This window comes from Pristiophorus japonicus, chromosome 4, assembly GCF_044704955.1.
Source record: "Pristiophorus japonicus isolate sPriJap1 chromosome 4, sPriJap1.hap1, whole genome shotgun sequence".
Taxonomy (NCBI): domain Eukaryota; kingdom Metazoa; phylum Chordata; class Chondrichthyes; family Pristiophoridae; genus Pristiophorus; species Pristiophorus japonicus.
The window spans coordinates 236899994-236923517 of record NC_091980.1 but is presented as its reverse complement, the minus strand read 5'-3'; the positions used below and the strand labels follow the sequence as shown (position 1 = coordinate 236923517).

Genomic DNA, 23524 nt, shown 5'->3' with positions numbered 1-23524 from the left:
CACATTGCTGCATTGGACAGGTCACTGAAGCCCTGTATGCATGCAGGAGGGACTTGATCAGCTTCCCTATGACCAGGGAGGCCGAGACTGAGAGGGCTCTAGAATTCTCCAGAATTGCAAACTTCCCCAAGGTGCAGGGAGCAATAGACTGTACGCACATCGCGATGCAGGCACCTTTTCAGAATGCAGAGGTTTTCAGGAACCGCAAGGGATTCCACTCTCTGAATGTCCAACTCGTTGTCGACCACCAGCAAATTATACTGGCAGTGAATGCTCAATTTCCGGGCAGCATCCATGATGCTCACATCGTGCGTGAGAGCACTGTATCTGACTTGTTTAACAATCAGCCACAAGGTCAATGCTGGATGCTTGGTGACAAAGGATATGGCCTCACCACCTGGCTGATGACCCCCCTGCGTGACACCCACAGTGAAGTCGAGCAGCGATACAACGAGAGCCACAGAGCAACTCACAATATCGTGGAGAAAACCACTGGAGCGCTTAAGCAGCACTTTAGATGCCTGGGCCACTCAGGAGGCTAGCTCCAATACCACCCTGAGCAGTTACCTCAATTAGTAGTGGTGTGCTCCATGCTGCACAACTTGGCTATCAGGAGGGGCAAGAATTGTCTGATGAGTCTGACAGTCCACCTCACCAGAGAGAGGAAGAGGAGGTCGAGGAGGCGGACGCTGACATCAGACCAGACAATCAGGCTGATGCTGAAGCCACGCCGCCGCCCCCCTGTAGACCGCATGAAAGGGCCCGTGGCGGCATGATAGCTGCAAGAGCCTTCCATCAGGAGCTCATCAATGAGCATTTTTCCTGAAAGAACGTTGGTGTTATTTACAAGGCTGACACACTGCTGGGTGGGCAGGTTATACGTCAATGGTTGGCATCACCTTGGTGATGGTTAAAGTTTAAGTTAATTGAAGTTAAGTGTAATTATACCCTTTAATGTTAAGGAATCACCAGTGTGTATCTGAGCCAATGCGCAACAAGGTTTTGTGAAATAAAAAACATTTAAACCGAACAGTTGTCTGAAATCATCAGTATTTCTGTAAAAACCAATCCTTCCCCCCAGCTTCTCCTCACCTCCACCCTTTCCCCTTCTCCTCCTGACTCCAAGCCGCCTGGCCGAGGAGCTCCTCAAGCGATGCTTCATTGGGGGCGGGGGGTGATGCTTGGATGGATACGGGAGAGGACGGTCCCAAGGTGGGAACATGCTCCAAGCCAGAAACAAGATGTTGCTGCTGGCTCTCGTGTGGTTGGCAATGGGGGTGCGGCACCTTGGGGTGCAGTGCCATTCTCAGGGATCACTGGGAGCCCGCTGCCACCAGTGTTCTTGGCTACCAGCTCCAGGGCCTCCTCCATCCCTTCCATGTTATATATTATTTGTTGTACAAAAACTCAGTGACAACTATGTTCTTGGTGCTTAGTAGACTTTTTGCTGCTGGTGAATCTCCCTCGTGTCTCCCACAGCAGCCAAACAAGCACACACCACAGCCACACACGCCTTCAGTCCCTCTCAGCTCCCTCTCTCTCTCTCTGTCTCCTCTTCTGCGCATGTCATGATGACCCTTGGCCTCCTGAATCGCGGGATTCGAGTGTTGCCATGCCGTTGCTACGAATGGCGACATTTTACGGCTGAAGGTTAGCGAGATTTAACGCTACAGCCCATTTCATATTGCTCGCGGTAATGCCCAATTTAAAAAATGGAGACTAGGTGCTTTGAGAATAGGCGAGGAGCCGGCGATCTGAAAACCCATTTTTACCGCCCACACCGGAAATAACGCCCATTTTCCCATTTTTGGGCGAAATGCACAAAAGTGTAAAATCTAGCTGATAGTCTTCGAGTAAGGGGCCGCCCACTTTCGAAGGAGATGAGGAGGAATTTCTTCTCTCAGAGGGTTGTAAATCTATGGAACTCTCTACCCTAGAGAGCTGTAGAGGCTGGGTCATTGAATATATTTAAGGTGGAGATAGACAGATTTTTGAGCAATAAGGGAGTATAAAGGGTTATGGGGAGCGGGCAGGGAAGTGGAGCTGAGTCCATGATCAGATCAACCATGATCTTACAAACATTATTACTCATAGCATGACTCAGAGCGAGGTGGAAGTCCTTTACAAATTTAAAGTTACAGAAGCAAATTCAAAAGTGTATTTTTTTTTTATTCGTTCATGGGATATGGGCGTCGCCGGCATGGCCAGCATTTATTGCCCATCTTTAATTGGTGAGCCACCATATCAGAGGGTAATTAAGAGTCAACCACATTCCTGTGGGTCTGGAGTCACATATAGGCCAGACCAGGTAAGGATGGCAGATTTCCTTCTCCAAAGGACATTAGCGAATCAGATAGGTTTTTACAACAATTTGGTAGTTTCATGGTTACCATTATGGATACCAGCTTTTTTTACATTCCAGATTTATTTAATCAAGGGAGTTTAAATTCCCCAGCTGCCGTGGTAGGATTTAAACTCCTGTCTCAAGATTATTAGTCCAGGCCTCTGGATTACTAGTCCAGTAACATTGGGCTCAATTTTCCTGGGTCATTTGCGCCGTTTTTCTGGTGCGCGCCGTTTTTTTTTGCTGTATTTTTTTTCAAAGTTTCCCCCTGCGATCTGCGCCGGTGTAACTGACTTAGTTACAATTTTTCTAGGCCAGTTTTTTTGTCGTCATAGTACAGGGCCTTGGTAAGGCCGCACCTGGAATATTATGTTCAGTTTTGGTCTCCTAATCGGAGGAAGGACGTTCTTGCTATTGAGGGAGTGCAACGAAGGTTCACCAGACTGATTCCCGGGATAGCGGGACTGACATATGAGGAGAGACTGGATCGACTGGGCCTTTATACACTGTTTAGAAGGATGAGAGGGGATCGCATAGAAACTTGTAAGATTCTGACGGGACTTGACAGGTTAGATGCGGGAAGAATGTTCCCGATGTTGGGGAAGTCCAGAACCAGGGGACACAGTCTTAGGATAAGGGATAGGCCATTTAGGACTGAGGGATGAGGAGAAACTTCTTCACGCAGAGAGTTGTTAACCTGTGGAATTCCCTGCCGCAGAGAGTTGTTGATGCCAGTTCATTGGATATATTCAAGAGGGAGTTAAATATGGCCCTTACGGCTAAAGGGATCAAGGGGTATGGAGAGAAAGCAGGAAAGGGGTACTAAGATGAATGATAAGCCATGATCTTATTGAATGGCAGTGCAGGCTCGAAGGACCGAATGGCCTACTCCTGCACCTATTTTCTATGTTTCTATGTTTCATGTTCCCTCATGTCTGCGCTGGTTTTTATAATTTTTTGCAGTTCGGCCAAAATGTTTTCCTCCTAGGTTGGCGTATCTGGCCACTCCCGAAAAACCTTCTGGGCACTTAAGAAAACCAGCGCACATTGATAAATCGGCGCTAAAAGACACCATTGTTTTTAAATTGAAGATTTTGGAGGGAGTCAAGAACACTGTAAAAATCAATAATAAAGTTCAACTTTTTTTTAACCTGTCAACATAGTAAATGGAAGTTGGATTTCAGAAGTTCTCTCTTTTTTTTAAACTCACTCACGCCACAATCATCATCATCATAGGCAGTCCCTCGGAATCGAGGAACACTTGCTTCCACTCTTAACAGGAGTTCTTAGGTACAGTCCAATACGAGAACCACAATCTCTGTCACAGGTGGGACAGGTTTGCCGCATACTCTTTCCGCTGCCTGCGCTTGATTTCTGCATGCTCTCGGCGAAGAGACTCGAGTTACTCAGCGCCCTCCCGGATGCACTTCCTCCACTTAGGTCAGTCTTTGGCCAGGGACTTCCAGGTGTCAGTGAGGATGTTGCATTTATCAGGAAGGCTTTGAGGGTGTCCTTGTAACATTTCCGCTGCTCACCTTTGGCTCGTTTGCCGTGAAGGAGTTCCGAGTGGAGCGCTTGCTTTGGGAGTCTCGTGTCTGGCATGCGAACCATGTGGCCTGCGCAGCGGAGTTGATCAAGTGTGGTCAGTGCTTCAATGCTGGGGCTGTTGGCCTGGACGAAGACGCTAACGTTGGTGCATCTGTCCTCCCAGGGGATTTGTAGGATCTTGCGGAGACATAGTTGGTGGTATTTCTCCAGCGACCTGGAGCTTCAGGACCCTCATGGACAACTCCAACAGCAACAGGCCAGAACATCGCACCGCCATAGTTGCTCGGGAACATAGACGCTTTGGTATCGACATCGCCGCCCTGTGCGAGACCCGGTGGGCAGGGGAAGGCTAGCTCAAGGAACAGGATGGAGGTTACACCTTCTCCGAGAAAGGGAAACCAGGGGAAGAAAGCTGCCTCCACGGAGTCGGCTTCGCCATCAAAAACGAGCTGGTCGACCACCTCAAAGACTCCCCCTGCGGGGCTAACGAACGCCTATGACTCTTCGACTTACCCTATCCCGGAACCAGTGCGGCACAGCCATCAGTGCGTACACCCCAACACTCGATGCAACAGATGAGGCCAAAGACGGTTTTTACTCCAACCTCGAAAAAACCCCGCCCTGTGTCCCCGTGGGTGACATACTGATCCTCCTCGGTGACTTCAACGGCAGGGTCGTTGATGGAAGATGTGTGCATGGGTTCGTTTGACGTCGGATGGTCATTACACACCGGCTACCACACGGGCTTAGCTGAGCAAGGTCTTGGTCCAGTGGCAAGGGGGTCCAAGACGACTGGAGACCAGGCACTGCTAATTGGGCCTAGTTGCCTACGGCGAGATGTTGGCCGCAGGCTCGGCGTTGGGTAGCGCCCTTGATGGTAGATGGTCCGAGGCTTGGTTGGGGGCAGGCATTGGAAGGGTCAGTGGCCCACTAGGGTTCAAAGTGGGAGGGCAGGAGGGGTCACAGCCATTTTACTCACCACATGCTGGAGGAGGAGAGAAGGCCAGGTCATGCCAGCACCGAACGTCTTGAAGCAGGGCTGGAGGGTCGTAGCTTTGGCCAGTAGAATTGGCCCGACACCCGGACATGGGCTCAGGGCTCGGATGGAAAACAAACCCAGGGGTTGGGGGGGGAGGAGAGAGAGAGAGAGAGTGAGGTGCCGATTGGAAGGCTTATGCACTGAGCCCAGGGAGTGAGGTGCCGATCAGAAGGCAACCTGTCCTGCCTGCTTTCCTGCCATTTTGAGCTTCTTTCAAAAGGTAAAATTTAAGTATGGGGGCAATTCTGACAATACCAAACCTTGTGCAAGCCTTCTGCATTATGGTGCTACGTAGGAGACGATTGATTCGACGTCATTGCATTAGGAACATCAGAGCCCGTAGGGTGCTGGGCAGGAGGCCTTCCCACATCGGGTATATCAAGACAGGTGTTCGTACCTGCACCTGTGATGCAGATGTCAGAAGGCTGCGTTTCCGCAAATAAATTGTAACTGAGATCTTGGTCAAAGCAGACATGCAACAAAGAAGCATCAGGAGGACTGCTTTATCAGTTGAAGTGAAGGTTACAGCTGCACTTTCATTCTATGCATCCGGATCATCTCAAGCTACAACTGGGGATGTGTGCGCCATCTCTCAACAAGCAACATATGTCTGCATTCGCCTGGTGACAGCTGCAGTGTACACACCTAGGAATTATTTCATAAAGTTCCTCATGACCACCCAAGCAATCCATGACAGGGCTGTGGGTTTCTCCAGGATTGCTGCCTTCTCAAAAGGTACAGGGCTGCATTGATTGTACTCGCATTGCCTTGCGAGCATCTTTGGAGGATTCCGAGATGCACACGAACAGAAAAGGCTTCCACTCCATTAATGTACAGCTCGTATGTGATGACATGCATCATTTCATGTCAGTCGATGCAAGATACCCTGGGAGCACCCATGATGCGTTCATCCTACGCGAGAGCGTTATATTTGCCATGTTTCAGCAGCAGCCAGAAGGGCAGAGCTGGCGACTTGGAGACAAAGGGTACGGCCTGACCACCTGGCTCAAGACGCCACTACATGTAACCTGAACGGAAGCTGACCGTGAATACAATATGTCGCATATTGCAACACGCAGCATGAGAGAGAGAGGACCATTGGCATCTTGAAATAGCGTTTCCGATGCCTGGACCATTCCGGAGGCTACTTGTTGCACCCCCATGAGATTGTCAGTCAGTTCTTCGTTGTTTGCTGCATAACTTAGCCATCATGAGGTAGTGGAAGACCCACCTGCGGTGACAGTGGCTGATGATAATGATGCGGAAGATGCAGATGATGAGCAGGAGGAGGAGGAGGAGGAGGATGAGGAAGCTATGCAAGTGGCTGAGGCCGGAGCATGACGGCGGAGGAGGGCGGGCCATCATGCCCCTTTAACGATTGCTCGAGCCTTGCGCCAGCAGCTCATCCGTGAACGCCTTACTGCTGCCGGAGGGCTCAGCGGCAACTATTCCAGATGGACCGTGTTTACTGGTTGGAGCCGTTCCGTAATGTTATGTTGATGGAAATTATTTTTGTTTACTTCAAAAGTTATTTTAATAATCGAACAAATAATAGAAATGATTCAGTTTTAATGTAAAATATATTTTATTTAAAAGTTGAACAAACAGTTCTTTTTGTACTTAAAGTTTGATACAAGAATAACTTTATTTCAGATCACTCAAACTTTTAAACTTGTAAATTTACATAAGGTACCAAAAACTTTAAATTTGAGAACAGTTACAACTGTAACAATAATAACAGCAGCAGCAAAGAAAGTGTGCACCCACCCATCTCTCCTCCCCCTTATTCTAAGACCGCCCGCTGCGCTTTGTCTTGTACTCTCCACCACCCCTGCCCGCAGGCGGTGGCACAGTGTTTCTGGGCTTGGTACCAAGCTTATTCTTTCCAAATTATCGGGTAAATACGCATCTGTTAAGGGTGGGCGGGGGCATCGGCGGCAAGTTGGAGGGCCCGGCTTTGGGCTCTTCAGAGGCTGGTGTGGGGATTGCAGTGGGAATGACAGTTGATTCAGTCAATGGGCACGGGGTCTGGGCGTGTTCCCTTATTGCAGCAGCTAACTCCAACATGCCGTCCCTCATGCACCCTGACAGTGTCTCAATGACCTGCAACATTCCCTCCCTCATGGTCACTGTTCCTGAACATCGTTCCCATTTCTCGTGTCATTGCTGTAACATTTCTCAACAGTCCTGCTCACCCCACACATGGTGCACAGGAGTGATCGGGTAAGGTCAATGCTCTCCGCACTCAATGACATCATCTGAACCACATCTGTTAGATCCTGCACCTCAGGAGAGCGCGGTCGAGCTCTCCTTCCCCTCCTCCCCATGGGCGTGGCTCGCACCCCACCACTGGGACCCGCAGCCTGGGATGGTGGGGCCCTGGGTGTGCCTCGCTACACCCCACCACTGGGACCCGCAGCCTCAGAAGGTGGGGCTCTGGGTGTACCTTGTTGCACTGGGACCTGTAGCCTCGGACATTTGGAAACCACGGAATGTCCCACCAGCACTCAAACCACTAGTCACGGAAGGGGCTCTCACCACAATGAGCGGCACCTCCTCCAAAGTCAGTAAAACAGTGGGGGCTTCATCCAGCTCCATCGCCGCCCCTTCCCCCATGTTCTTGGTCTGGAGGGTTGGTTGAAGATGTTATCCTGTTCAGGCTGGTCCTGATCTGAATTTTATTTTACATCGTCTGGGTCGGCCTCAAGTTCTGCAAAATATAACAAAACACAGACAAATGGTTAGCAGCAGAGGAGGGGGAAGGGTGGAATGAGTAGGCTCACACAGCGCAGGCCAGGAGCAGGCTGATTTGAAGAACCACGATAAATGATAGCACATTGCATCAACCAAAGCGCAGTTGACAGAGACATCCCCAGGAACCGAAGCAACAGCCAGCCCACGCAGTACTTAACATTTAGAAAAGCCAGACTGTGGAATTTGCATGACTTACCCTCTCCCTCGAGTGTGGGCCCAGCTTATACAGTAATGATTGCTTTTCTCCAGGAAGAACCCATCAAAGCAGCAGCCCTCTCTTCCAAGGGTATCAGTGGCTGCAGGTTTTCTGGGCCTCCTCTTGTTAGAGTTCTTTCTCATTTGTTGTGTTCCACTTTCCTCTGCAAAGATGAACATATAACTTTTGAGAGAGGGTGTCTTTCTGCTGGGTGGGACATATACAGCTGGTCACATTTACAATTGCATTGAATAAATGAAAATATTACTTACATTAACTACTTGACCAGGGTCCTGCCATTTCTTTTTACACTGGCCTCCAGATCTCGTGGTGGTCACCACTGTGCAGTAATCTTCTGCAACATGGTTCCAGCATTTCTTTGTTTCTTTGGGTGGAACTTTTATGTGACCTCTGCTGGTGTCCAGCTCCTGCCATCTGTTCTCAATCACAGTAACTAGTGCCTCCACTTCATCCTGTAAGAAATTCTTGGTCCTTACACCACATTGCATCTTGTACTGCTGCAGCTGTGATTTTTCCAATGATCTCACACAGCACTCCTTCTCACACATACAACTTGCTCTTTAAAAATGGCCGATTGCCAACTCTGAGCTGTACTGCGCATGTGCGTCCATTGCAACGACGTTAGAAATGTAATTCTTTTTTCCCCGTGCATGCGCAAGTGGTACGGCATTGTTTATCGGTGCAGACAGCAGGCTCCACCCCCTCCCAAGGTGACTGGACACGCTGTGCACTGCCAAATTCGAATGAGAGATTGAGGAAAGTTTGGCAAATTATTTCCGCCGCATTTCTGGCCTAGAAAATCAGGCATAACTCTGGCAATACGCCAGAAAATGGGCTTGGGCAAAATTGAGGCCATTACCACAATGCTATCTTTCCCTTAATATGTAGTTTTACAATTATCTAACAAAAATGATGTATTGGTCAATGCCTAAAGAAATGGATGCATATAACTTTGGTACAATGGCCGGACATTAAAAGTGGCTGCATTTGTAATAAACAGATTTATTTCTTTATTCTAGCAGGCAGGAGATAACCAGACTATGAATATACTGCCAGGATTTCATTAAGCTCTGCTGTACTTACTGACATCGTCTGCCATAAGTTGCACTAAAATTTGCCTCTGTTATTTTAAACTTATAATATTTAAATAAATAAGTATCTGAAATTAGGAGTGACCACTGGCTCTGTGGCAGTATTCCTGTTTGAGTCAGAAGGGTTGGTTCAGTCCCACTCCAGACAGCTGACCCGAACAGAGACCAGAGTGCCGACTCTGAATACAGGCTTGATGTCCAATGGGTGCAAGTGGTTCACGCCCGATCGTAAAAGGTAGGTGAGGCTCCTTAGTTTTGGTAGAAGCCCACTGAGGACAAGGTATTCCGAAGACAAAAACCGCAAGGACGGCAACAGGAAACCAGCTCAGCTACTCTTCCCTGGTAAATAATTCAAGAATTTTATGTGAGAGACTTAGACTGGAGTTATGTTCTGTCCTACAGCAGAACATAATGGGCGGGGGAGCTAAAATTACAAAAGTTTCTACTTGACACATTAGGTACACCTCGAACAAAAATTAAACAAAGCCCATCTGATGTTTAGCGGGTTACTATTTGCTCTCAATCATACATATAACTCGCTCTGATTAAAACATCATATCAAGATTAGTTTGTTTAGATGTTGATAAAAATCTGAGACAAAAGCTAGAACTAGATTTCCAAGCCAGTATAAATTACTGAAATCAGCCCTACCCCACCTTTTGAAAGAGTGCTATCCTATAAATATTACTACAATAATTTACTCCTGGAAAAAAAAAATCAAACGCAATAATACTCAATGGGGTTTGAAGATACAGATGCGTTCACGTATCCCAACATAAAAGGTTAGTTTTGATGAGTCATCCTAAGTATAAACATTGGGTCATTGAGAATGGAAATCTGATTGAGAAATTAAGGGTTTTCTTGCAAATGGAAATCACCTTTCATCACGTTAACCCCTCTTAAGCCAGGCTTTCTTGCATAGGAGCATGTTATGTACGAACAATTGAATCATAAATTAGATTGCATTTTATTACAAAATCTTATATCTTCAAAACTGTATCAAATATTCCTGAAGGGACCAGCTGTTTAAAATAAATGTGTCTGGTCATCATTGGACTGTTCAGTTGCCCAAGAATTTATTTTTAGAGTGGAAGCAAGTCTTCCTCAATTCCAAGGGACTGCCTATGATGAAATAAGTGAATCCCACCAGTGAAAGACAGAGCTGCTTACCTACAAAGATCACAAAAGGAGATACAGTACATGGTCTCATTTTCCACATAGCCTAATTTCTTTCCTCCCCTGTAGTAGAAGGGGATTTGCAGACCAATTTAAAATGAGCAGATCTGTCGTCTTTTAGTTATTTGAAATTCACATAGTTTTCATTTAACATTTTCATTTAACAATGCTGAAACAAAACCGAGCAGAGCTTTTAGCTTTGGTATCTTTAATAGCACTGACTAAAAAAGGCTTGGTAATATAATAGGCGTGCTATTAGGAATACTGAATTACTGGTATATTCTGACAGACAATTTTTTTTTTTAAAGTCGCATATAAATTATTGGCAGTTCAGCTTTGTAGATTTTCAATATCAGGCTGGTACAAAGGGAATAATAGAATTTGCCACAAACCTGCTTGTGATTTCAGTTAATCTGTTAGGGGTACCGGGACATGTCAATATGCATTCCCCACAAGACCAAACACATGTACACTAATAAGTCATGTTGCATCTTCTACCATTTCTGTGACTGGAAGGCTGTTTCCAGTGAGGTTCTGCAGGGCTCAGTACTAGGTCCCTTGCTTTTTGTGGTACAGGTTGAGCATTGAAAATCTGGAAGCCTCCGCACCGAGGCCGTTCTGGATTCCGGGTATTTCCGGACTTCGGAACGTCTTTTTAACATCCTGAATCCGGAAACACCCGAGCCCAGGTTCCGGTATTTCTGGACTTTGGAACGTCTTTCCGACGTCCCGAGTCCAGAAATGCCTGGGCTGAGGTTCCGATATTTCCGGATTTTGGACGTCATTTTGTAATTCTTTGCAATGCCTTTTTGTAGTCCTTCACAATGCATTTCTTCGCAACGCCTTTCTGTAAGTCATGAAAACTTAAAATCGCAATCGGGTTGGGTGAGGGCGTGTCAGCTCCGTTCGAGGTCATGTGGCGTGGTGATCTGATTTCAGCTCCCGATTTGCGCAGTTTCATTTGGGGGCAGGCAGGGGCCAGCTGGTTTGGGTTTCGCCAGGGTATTGCACTGGTGGTTTTAGGCAGACCGCCAGCGTGCAAGGCTGGGGGTGCCATGGTTTGCATTTTAGGTGCACCTGAGTTCTGGCCAAGGGAAAAGGACCTGTGTGCAGACCCAGGAGCAGTGGTGCCTGTGAAGACCTGGAAGAGGTAGGGTTGGAGTTTTTGTTTTTTCATTTCTGTGAGTGTTCTGTGAGTTTGATTTTTGGATTTTCACTGGGCCCGGCTGGCAACGGTAACGGGTTTGGCAGGGTGTCCGGATTCCGGAACATTTTACAGATTCCGGACGACCCTGCCACGGATCATCCCGGTGTCCGGATTGCGGAACTCTGAATTTTCGACACTCAACCTGTATATATCAATGATTTACACCTGAATGTAGGGGGATATAATTAAGAAGTTTGCAGATGATACAAAAATTGGCCATGCGGTTGATAAAGAAGAAGAAAGCTATAGACTGCAGGAAGATATGAATGGAGTGATCAGGTGGACAGAACAGTGGCAAATGGAATTAAATCCGGAGAAGTGTGAAGTAATGCACTTGAGGAGAGCTAACAAGGTAAGGGAATACACAATAAATGGTAGGATACTGAGAAGTGTAGAGGAACAGGGGGACCTTGGAGTGAATATACACAGATCCCTGAAGATAGAAGGACAGGTAGATAAGGTGGTTAAGAAGGCATACAGAATACTTGCCTTCATTAGCCGAGGCATAGAATATAAGAGCAGGGAGGTTATGCTTGAACTGTATAAAACACTAGTTAGGCCACAACTAGAGTACTGCATGCGGTTCTGGCCACCACATTACAGGAAAGATGTGATTGCACTGGAGAGGTTACAAAGATTTACGAGGATGTTGCCTGGACTGGAGAATTTTAGCTATGAGGAAAGATATTCCTCGCTTTGGATCAGAAGAGGCTGAGGGGAGACTTGATTAAGGTGTATAAAATGATGAGGGGTCTAGAGTGGACAGGAAGAACCAATTTCCTTTAGCAGAGGGGGCATTGATTTAAAGTAATTGGTAGGAGGTTTAAGGAAATTTGAGAATTTTTTTCACCCAGAGCATTGTGGGTGTCTAGAACTCACTGCCTGAAAGGGTGAGAGAGGCAGAAACCCTCACCACATTTAAAAAGTATTTGGATGTGCACTCGAAGTGTGTAACCTAAAAGACTACGGACCAAGAGCTGGAAAGTGGGATTAGGCTGGATAGCTGTTTGTCGGCTAGCTCGGACACGATGGGCCGAATGGCCTCCTTCTATGCTGTAAATTTCTATGACTCTATTGGTTAAAGCCCAGTTGGCCGAGCAGGATCCCTGGGCTCTTTGCCAGGGGAGGTGGTACAATTCGGGGAGGAGAGAAAGAACACAAGTTATTCTTACTGGACTGTCTGACTGCAGCATATTCAGAAACAAACTTTAGTGAGCGAATGAGAAACCGAAAGAGACCAAATTAAAAGGGGCTTCCTGTGCGGATTACAGAAGGTTAGCCCAGGATTACAAGAGGAAAACCAGCGATACCTCCAAACAACCAGAGCCACTGCCCATCTGTACACAAAATGTAGTAAATCTTTATATTAAACCGACAATCAGGACATTCCTAAAACATTTTATGTTGTCGAATCACGGAGCGAGAGAGAAAAGGAAGAGTTTTTAAAGGCACTTCCTTGTCACGCTGACTCTACCTGAAATCTTCTCCTGGTAACCCTTGGTGAAGAACTGCATGGTTGTGGCGGCTCGCCACGGTGTCCGGAGGAGCCCTTGCCGCTCGGGATCCTCCCCCAGCCCCTTCAGGATTGCCGAGTAGGCGGCTTCCAGACTCGGCAAACTCATCTGGTTGTCCTCAAGGCTGCGGGTCCGCACCTCCTGCCACTGAGCCGCCGCTTTCTGCTGCGCCTGCCACTCGGGCGGCTCCGAGTGCCCGTTCACCCAGCCCTTGGCACCACCGGCAGCAGGCATGGGCAGCTTGGCCGACCCGGACCCGGCCCCGCCGCTCTGCCCCTCGGCCTTGCCCCCTTTAGCTATCTGCTTTCCGCAATCCATGGACGTGGGGAACAGGAGCGAAAGGGAGGTCAGACAAGATACTGCTGCTGCTTGCTGCTGCTGCTGGTTCAAACACAATACTCGTGTATTCGGCTCCTTCAGTACAAATAGCCCTGGACTGGCGACCTGCCATTGGCTGCGGGGATCTCCGCTCGTTGGCCTGCGTCACTCGCATTCATTGTAGACTTATCTGAGCTCAGCCTCCAGTGTTCCAATTGCAGTCCCCAGACACAGCAGACAGCCCTGCCACCTACCACCCCACGCCTCTCCCTGTGACAGGTTAAACCCACACCGCTGCACCTGGCTGTTTTAATTTCATTTAATGAATCGGTTGGGCACAGATTTTGCCGCTGGCATTTATGTTCTCTTCACACCCCTCGATATCAAACAGTTCTCACGTTTTCGCCTGGTTGGCTCAAAACAAAAATCATATTCGTAACGCAGCCAATCAGAGCTCTATTTGAGCCTGAGGAAACCTTACTAATAAAAGCAGACGCCAGCGCACTCAAATGGGTTTTGTCGAGAGGTCGTCCACAAACGTTAACCCTCGCTCCACAGATGCTGCCGGACCTCCTGAGTGTTTCCAGCATTTTCTGTTTTTACTCTATTGACTTGATTTTCCCCACAAATCTTTGTCCCTATTAAAAAGTCAAATAACCGTGGCTCAAAATTAAGTATTTTGCTTTTGTTAAAACATAAATTACATATTTCCCGATCTCTCTATATATGTTAAATTCTTCCACCTTCCTGTGAACTTTTCTCCTTATAAAATCTTACATCCGCACTTACATGCAAATGTGTCATGCTATAATTGCATTTCACTGTGGGTGCGGCAATGACAATGGGAACCTGTTCAACCTTCCTCGTCTCCAGGCCAGATCCAAGACCGTCCCATCCTCTGTCATCGAGCTACAGTACGTGGATGACGCTTGCGTCTGCACACATTCAGAGGCTGAACTCCAAGTCATCGTCAACATCTTCACCAAGGCGTACAAAAGCATGGGCCTTACACTAAACATCCATAAGAGAAAGGTCCTCCACCAATCTGACCCCACCACACAGCACTGCCCCCCCCGCAGTCATCAAGATCCACAGCGAGGCCTTGGACAATGTGGACCACTTTCCTTACCTCGGGAGCCTATTATCAGCAAGGTCAGACATCAACGACAAGGTTCAACACCACCTCCGGTACGCCAGCGCAGCCTTCGGCCACCTGAGGAAGAGAATGATCGAAGATCAGGCCCTCAAATCTGGCACGAAGCTTATGGTCTACAGAGCTGTAGTGATACCCGCCCTCCTGTATGGCTCAGAGACATGGACCATATATAGTAGACATCTCAAATCGCTGGAGAAATACTACCAATGATGTCCCCGCAAGATCCTGCAAATCCCCTGGGAGGACAGATGCGCCAACTTAGTGTTCTCGATCAGGCCAACATTCCCAGCATCGAAGCACTGACCACACTCCACAAGCTCCATTGGACAGGCCACATTGTTTGCATGCTCGACACAAGACTCCCAAAGCAAGCGCTTTACGCAGAACTCCTACATGGCAAGCGAGCCCCAGGTGGGCAGAGGAAACGTTTCAAGGACACCCTCAAAGCCTCCTTGATAAAGTGCAATATCCCCACCGACACCTGGGAGTCCAAAGACTGCCCCAAGTGAAGGAAGAGCATCCGGGAAGGCACTGAGCACCTCGAGTCTCATCGCCGAGAGCATGCAGAAAACAAGTGCAGGCAGCGGAAGGAGCGTGCGGCAAACCAGACTCCCCACCTACCCTTTCCTTCAACAACTGTCTGCCCCACCTGTGACAGAGACTGTAATTCCCGTATTGGACTGTTCAGTCACCTGAGAAGTTACTTTTGGAGTGGAAGGAAATAATATGGAGTCAGAAACAGATGGTAGAAAGGTAAAAAGCAATAGTAGAAGGCCGAGTAAACAAAGGCAAGAAACAAAAAGGGCCACACTACATCATAATTCTAAAAGGACAAAGGGTGTTAAAAAAACAAGCCTGAAGGCTTTGTGTCTTAATGCAAGGAGTATCCATAATAAGGTGGATGAATTAACTGTGCAAATAGATGTTAACGGATATGATGCGATTGGGATTACAGAGACGTGGCTCCAGGATGATCAGGGCTGGGAACTCAACATCCATGGGTATTCAACATTCAGGAAGGATAGAATAAAAGGAAAAGGAGGTGGGGTAGCATTGCTAGTTAAAGAGGAGATTAATGCAATAGTTAGGAAGGACATTAGCTTGGATGATGTGGAATCTATATGGGAAGAGCTGCAGAACACCAAAGGGCAAAAAACATTAGTGGGAGTTGTGTACAGACCTCCAAACAGTAGTATTGATGTTGGGGAGGGCATCAAACAGGAAATTAGGGGTGCATGCAATAAAGGTACAGCAGTTATCATGGGTGACTTTAATATGCATACAAATTGGGCTAACCAAACTGGAAGCAATACGGTGGAGGAGGATTTCCTGGAGTGCATAAGGGATGGTTTTCTAGACCAATATGTCGAGGAACCAACTAGGGGGGAGGCCATCTTAGACTGGGTGTTGTGTAATGAGAGAGGATTAATTAGCAATCTCGTAGTGCGAGGCCCCTTGGGGAAGAGTGACCATAATATGGTGGAATTCTACATTAGGATGGAGAATGAAACAGTTAATTCAGAGACCCTGGTCCAGAACTTAAAGAAGGGTAACTTTGAAGGTATGAGGCGTGAATTGGCTAGGATAGATTGGCGAATGATACTTAAGGGGTTGACTGTGGATGGGCAATGGCAGACATTTAGAGACCGCATGGATGAACTACAACAATTGTACCTGTCTGGCGTAAAAATAAAAAATGGAAGGTGGCTCAACCGTGGCTATCAAGGGAAATCAGGGATAGTATTAAAGCCAAGGAAGTGGCATACAAATTGGCCAGAAATAGCAGTGAACCTGGGGACTGGGAGAAATTTATAACTCAGCAGAGGAGGACAAAGGGTTTGATTAGGGCCGGGAAAATAGAGTACGAGAGGAAGATTGCAGGGATTATTAAGACAGACTGCAAAAGTATCTATAGATATGTAAAGAGCAAAAGGTTAGTAAAGACAAACTGCAGTCAGAATCAGGGGAAGTCATAACGGGGAACAAAGAAATGGCAGACCAATTGAACAAGTACTTTGGTTCGGTATTCACTAAGGAGGATACAAACAACCTTCCGGATATAAAAGGGGTCAGAGGGTCTAGTAAAAAGGAGGAACTGAGGGAAATCCTTATTAGTCGGGAAATTGTGTTGGGGAAATTGATGGGATTGAAGGCCGATAAATCCCCAGGGCCTGATGGTCTGCATCCCAGAGTACTTAAGGAAGTGGCCTTGGAAATAGCGGATGCATTGACTCATTTTCCAACATTCCATAGTCTCTGGATCGGTTCCTATGGAGTGGAGGGTAGCCAATGTAACCCCACTTTTTAAAAAAGGAGGGAGAGAGAAAACAGGGAATTATAGACCGGTCAGCCTGACATCGGTAGTGGGTAAAATGATGGAATCAATTATTAAGGATGTCATAGCAGCGCATTTGGAAAGAGGTGACATGATAGGTCCAAGTCAGCATGGATTTGTGAAAGAGAAATCATGCTTGATAAATCTTCTGGAATTTTTTGAGGATGTTTCCAGTAGAGTGGACAAGGGAGAACCAGTTGATGTGGTATATTTGGACTTTCAGAAGGCTTTCGACAAGGTCCCACACAAGAGATTAATGTGCAAAGTTAAAGCACATGGGATTGGGGGTAGTGTGCTGACATGGATTGAGAACTGGTTGTCAGACAGGAAGCAAAGAGTAGGAGTAAATGGGTATTTTTCAGAATGGCAGGCAGTGACTAGTGGGGTACCGAAAGGTTCTGTGCTGGGGCCCCAGCTGTTTACATTGTACATTAATGATTTAGACAAGGGGATTAAATGTAGTATCTCCAAATTTGCGGATGACACTAAGTTGGGTGGCAGTGTGAGCTGCGAGGAGGATGCTATGAGGCTGCAGAGTGACTTGGATAGGTTAGGTGAGTGGGCAAATGCATGGCAGATGAAGTATAATGTGGATAAATGTGAGGTTATTCACTTTGGTGGTAAAAACAGAGAGACAGACTATTAACTGAATGGTGACAGATTAGGAAAAGGGGAGGTGCAACGAGACCTGGGTGTCATGGTACATCAGTCATTGAAGGTTGGCATGCAGGTACAGCAGGCGGTTAAGAAAGCAAATGGCATGTTGGCCTTCATAGCGAGGGAATTTGAGTACAGGGGCAGGGAGGTGTTGCTACAGTTGTACAGGGCCTTGGTGAGGCCACACCTGGAGTATTGTGTACAGTTTTGATCTCCTAACTTGAGGAAGGACATTCTTGCTATTGAGGGAGTGCAGCGAAGGTTCACCAGACTGATTCCCGGGATGGCGGGACTGACATATCAAGAAAGACTGGATCAACTGGGCTTGTATTCACTGGAGTTCAGAAGAATGAGAGGGGATCTCATAGAAAGGTTTAAAATTCTGACGGGTTTCGACAGGTTAGATGCAGGAAGAATGTTCCCAATGTTGGGGAAGTCCAGAACCAGGGGTCACAGTCTAAGGATAACGAGTAAGCCATTTAGGACCGAGATGAGGATAAACTTCTTCACCCAGAGAGTGATGAACCTGTGGAATTCTCTACCACAGAAAGTTGTTGAGGCCAATTCACTAAATGTATTCAAAAAGGAGTTAGATGTAGTCCTTACTACTAGGGGGATCAAGGGGTATGGCGAGAAAGCAGGAATGGGGTACTGAAGTTGCATGTTCAGCCATGAACTCATTGAATGGCGGTGCAGGCTTGAAGGGCTGAATGGCCTACTCCTGCACCTATTTTCTATGTTTCTATGTTTCTATGTTTTCCTCGATTTCGAGGGGTTGCCTATGATGAATTGCACTTCACTGTGGGTGGGGATTGTTACCAACTAAGTTCTGAGGATGCAATAGACTGAGTTATGCAATGTGGAGAATCTCCCAGCATGTATTAGTGCAACTAGAACTCGTCTTTCCTCAGCTATCATAATATTTATGGAAAATGCTGGAAATCTCAGCAGGTCAGGCAGCATCTGTGGTGAGGAAGCAGAGTTAATGTTTTGGGTTGAATACCCTTCATTCCCCTTGTAGTGTATGTAGGCACTTTAGTAATGACTCCATGTGGCAGGGTATGATACTTAAACTGTGCAGACCTGTAGTCCTTTATTTGCAGCTCCTGAGTGACGACAACAAGCTGTGAGTTCCCTATTGTACTGGGTTACCTGCCGTGTGCAGGCAACCCCTAGGTCTCCAGCAAAAGCACCCTCTGGTGTACAGGCAAGGTCTGTACAATATAAAGGTACATTTGGTGTACACATAACAGTGTTACAGACATCACGCAGTAAACAGGCATGCATACACAACACCCCCCACCCAGACTCTTTCTCTCCCTCCCCCCCAGACTCTCGCTCCCATCCCCCAGACTCTCTCTCCCCACCCCCCCAGATTCTCTCTCTCCACCCCACCAGACTCTCTCTCTCTCCCCTTCCAGACTCCCCCACCCCCCCAGACTCTCCCCCCCCCAGACTCTCTCCCCCTTCTCCAGACTCTCTCTCTCCCCCCACCCCAGGCTCTCTCCCTCCCCCTCATGTTCTCTCCCTACCCCCCCCCCCGCCCCCGCCAGACTCTCCCTCTTTCCCCCCGACTCTCTCTCCCTCCCACCCCAGGCTCTCTCACCCCCCCAGTCTCTCCCTTTCCACCCCCCACCCCAGTCTCTCTCTCCCCCTCCCTCAGTCTCTCTCTCTCTCTCTCTCCCTCCCACCTCCCCAGTCTCTCTCTCCCCCTCCCCCAGTCTCTCTCTCTCTCTCCCTCCCCCCCCAGACTCTCCCCCTCGCAGTCTCTCTCCCTCCCCTCCCCCCCAGTCTCTCTCTCTACCTCCCCCCCGTCTCTCTCTATCCACCCCCAGGCTCTCTACCCACCTCTCCCTCTCTCACTCTTCTCCGCCACTTGGCCGCCCACCGGGTCGGGGCCGCTCGGCGCTCGAGGCAGGTTTAGCCGATGCTACAGGTGAGCGACTACAGAGACATTAACATCTCTGCTAAATGTATTCTTAAGCTACTACTTGCAGCATCATTTCACAATCAGACGTGTCCCAATCCTTTGACTTGGTCATTGTATCTGTAAAATATGATGAAACAAAATAGGATTTGAAATTTCACAGGGGCCGTTCGGATTGGGTGGTCGGAATGACAGTTCCGGTTCGGGCCGGCGGAGACTCCACAGATCCTCCACAGTACAAATAATCACATCGTTCCTTAATTAGGTTACACCTTTTGGTTTTGATGGGTTTCAAAGCTATGCTTCCTTTGTCTCTTAATCTGTGCCCAGCCAGAGAACACATTAACTTGGGGGAGTTATCCATTTTATCTCTTCAAACTGCAGCCTTCTCATATAATCTACACTTCAAACCTTTATACACGCACAGAATCAATTTTATCATTAATAAATACTTTTATTCTTTAACTGTTTCCATGTGGTAACCTGTTTATTTCTATTTACCTGTAAAAGGTTTATGTATACACACACACCTTACTCACACATAGCCACTGTTATGTTGAGAATAACTCCACGAGACTGTATATCTTTAGTTCAAACTGTTGTGATCTTGGTCTCTTTATTGTAATACCAGAGTGAGGAGGCAGCATGGTCAACTGTCTTTTATACCTGCTTGCCCAGGGTGTGCAGGTGACCCTTGGATCTCCCACAGATGCAAGTCTTACACATTGGTAATGTTTACATACATAACATCATTCCCCTCCAAAGTCTTATGTACAAGTTATTTACAAGCTGAGGCGATCCGGGGCTCTGCGTTCCCAGGTTGATCGCTTGAGTTGAAATCCTGGCATGGGTGAGTCGGTCAGATCATTGCGTGCTGCGGTGTGGCTGGTCTGATCGGATTGTTGGGCATGATGGGTTCATCCTTGTGGTTGACCACGAGGTCGATTGCTGGTTGGGTGTGTTTGGGTGATGGTAATGTCCTCTTCAAACTGTTCTTGGTTGTCAGTGAACCACAGTTTGGTCTGATCCAAGTGCTTTCTGCACGTTTGTCCGTTCAAAAGTTTGACAACAAACACTTATTCCCCTCCTTGGCTAACACAGTGCCAGCAACCCATTTGCGACCATGACCATAATTAAGAACAAACACAGGGTCATTAACCTCAATGTCACGTGATACAGCCGTGCGATCGTGGTACATGTTATGCCGGTGACACCGGGTTTCTACATGATCATTGAGATCCGGGTGGACTAAGGAGAGTCTGGTTTTGAATGCTCTCTTCATTAGCAATTCTGCAGGGGGAACCCCGGTAAGCGAGGGGGGTCGCGTGCGGTAGCTGAGCAGGATCCGAGATAACCGGGTCTGCAGGGAACCGTCTGTCACACATTTCAAGCTCTGCTTCATGGTTTGAACTGCCCGTTCCGCTTGACCATTGGATGCGGGCTTAAACAGCACAGACCTGCCATGCTTGATGCCATTGCGGGTCATGAACTCGTTGAATTCCGAGCTGATGAAGCATGGTCCATTGTCACTAACAAGGACGCGGGCAAACCATGGGTGGCGAACATGGCCCGGAGGCTTTCAATGGTGACAGTGGACATACATGACGACATTATTATACATTCAATCCATTTGGAGTAAGCATCCACTGCTATTAGGAAAATCTTTCCTAGAAAGGGGCCAGTGAAATCTACGTGCACCCTTGATCACGGTTTGGAGGGCCATGACCACAGACTCAGTGAGGCCTCCCTTGGTGCATTGCTCAACTGTGAGCAAGTGTTGCATTGGTGTACGCATGACTCCAACTCCGAGTCAATACCGGGCCACCAAACATAGCCTTCATCATGGATGGGTACTGTGAAGGTCGCGTATAAATGTTTCCCTGCCTTTTTTTGGCAAAATCACACGATTCCCCCATAGGAGGCAGTCCGAATGGATGGTCATTTCGTCCTTGCGTCGATGGAACGGCTTCATTTCGTCTTGCATTTCCCTGGGACTGCTGACCAGCTCCCATTGAAGACGCAACTTTTTACTAGTGATAGCACAGGGTCCTGGCTAGTCCAGGTCCTGATCTGGCGAGCCGTGATGGGTGACCCCTCGCTCTCAAAAGCATCCATTACAAGGAGCAAGTCTGCAGGTTGCGCCATTTCCACCCCGGTGGTGGGCAATGGTAGCCGACTGAGGGCATCAGCACAGTTCTCAGTGTCTGGTCTGTGGCGGATTACATAGTCATACGCAGATAATGTTAGTGCCAATCTTTGGATGCGGGACGAAGCATTAGTGTTAATACCTTTGCTTTCTGAGAACAGCAAAATGAGCGGCTTGTGGTTGGTTTCGAGCTCGAACCGGAGCCCAAATAGGTATTGGTGCATTTTCTTAACCCCGTATACGCGTGCTAATGATTCTTCTTCAACCATACTGTAGGCTCTTTCAGCCTTAGATAAACTTCTGGACGCATATGCAACCGGTTGCAGTTTGCCTCACCCACTGGCTTGCTGTAACACACAACCGACCCCGTACGAAGATACATCACAAGCCAGTACTAAACATTTACACGGGTCATACAATACAAGTAATTTGTTAGAACATAGCAGTTTTCTGACCTTGTTAAATGCTGTCTCTTGAGATTTACCCCAAACCCAGTCATCATCCTTGCATAGCAATAAATGCAATGGTTCCAGCAAAGTGCTCAACCCCAGTTGAAAGTTACCAAAATAGTTGAGGAGTCCCAGAAATGAACGCAGCTCCGTCACATTTTGTGGTCTGGGTACATTCTTGATGGCCTCCGTTTTGGAATCCGTAGGTCTGAAGCCGTCCGCCGCAATCTTTCTCCCCAGAAATTCGATCTTTGGCGCCAGGAAAACACACTTGGAGCATTTCAGCCCGAGTCCCATTCTGTCCAGTCACTTGAGAACCTCTTCCAGGTTGTGCAAGTGTTCGGTGGTGTTGCGGCCAGTGATCAAGATGTCGCCTTGGAACACCACGGTGCGCGGAACCGATTTAGCAGACTCTCCAGGTTTCTCTGGAAGATGGCCGCCGACGAGCGAATTCCAAAGGGACATCTGTGGTATATGAACAGTCCCTTGTGCGTGTTGATGCACGTCAATTTTTTCGAAGGTTCAGCCAGCTCCTGTAAGCAGAGGTTAGATCCAGCTTGGTGAACGACTTTCCCCCTGCTAGCGTTGCAAACAGTTCATCCACTTTGAGTAGTGGGTACTGGTCCTGTAGCGAGACTCGGTTGATCGTTATCTTGTAGTCCCCACAGATTCTGACCGTCCCATCGCTCTTCAACACCAGAACAATTGGACTGGCCCACTCGTTGAACTCGCCTGGTGATATGATCCCCTCTCATTGAAGTCTGTCCAGCTCGATCTCAACTTTCTCTCACATCATGTATGGAACCGCTCGGGCTTTGTGATGAACGGTGTTGCAATGATATCTGTTTAGTGTTATCGTTCGTGGACATAAAAGCCTGAGCTATCGTGATGGCCTTGCTCAGATCTAGGGATTCGGCAGACAGCAGTTTGTGAAGAATGACCTCGTGGCTGATTCCAAACATGATAAAGACCCGCAACACTTTCCCCAAAAATCCAGCAAATACGCATGGTCCCGCAAGGTGTCTTCAGTCGGCGACATAGCTCACCACGTCCTGGCCCTTGGAGCGGTGATGCGCATAAAAGCGATACCTGGCCATCAAGATGCTCTCCTTCGGCTTGAGGTGTTCCCGAACCAGTGTGCACAACTCTTATTATGTCTTGTCCATTGGTTTCATCGGTGCTAGCAGATTTTTGATGATGCCATATATCGTGGACCCGCAAACGGTGAGGAGAATTGCCCTGCGCTTAACCGCAGTTTCTTCCTTTTCCAGCTCGTTGGCCACGAAGTACTGGTCAAGACGCTCAACGAAGGCTTCCCAATCATCACCCTCAACAAATCTCTCAACAATACCAATGGCAGCCATAACTGCGTGAAAGTTTGTGATCTGTTACTTGTCGCCAATTGGTACGTATAGAATAATTCCACAAGACTGTATATCTTAAGCTCAAACTGTTGTGACCTTGGTCTCTTTATTGTAACTCCAGAGTGAGAAGGTAGCATAGTAGACTGCCTTTTATACTTGCTTGCCCAAGGTGTGCAGGTGACCCTTCCCACAGGTGCACCCCCTGGTGGCAAGTCTTACACATTGGTAATGTTTACATACATAACAGCTACAATATATTAAAATTCTTCTGTGGGCCATATG

The 23524-nt window shown here is 47.7% G+C and overlaps 1 protein-coding gene and 1 long non-coding RNA gene across 2 annotated transcripts in view; both read right to left on the bottom strand.

Annotated features, from left to right (window-relative positions):
* gch1 (GTP cyclohydrolase 1) overlaps positions 1-13446 on the bottom strand; it is a 106395-nt gene extending 92949 nt beyond the window's left edge. Inside the window, exon 1 of the mRNA XM_070879184.1 lies at positions 12851-13446. Within this exon, the coding sequence (XP_070735285.1) occupies positions 12851-13208 (358 nt within the window). The 5' untranslated portion in view covers positions 13209-13446. The remainder of the gene's footprint in view (positions 1-12850) is intronic.
* On the bottom strand, positions 6682-10290 carry LOC139263313 (uncharacterized). Its single transcript, XR_011593096.1, has 3 exons — positions 8154-10290; positions 7882-8044; positions 6682-7641 (listed from the first exon to the last, which is right to left on the bottom strand). It is a non-coding gene; the product is annotated as an uncharacterized lncRNA (long non-coding RNA).
* Positions 13447-23524: the final 10078 nt, after the last annotated feature.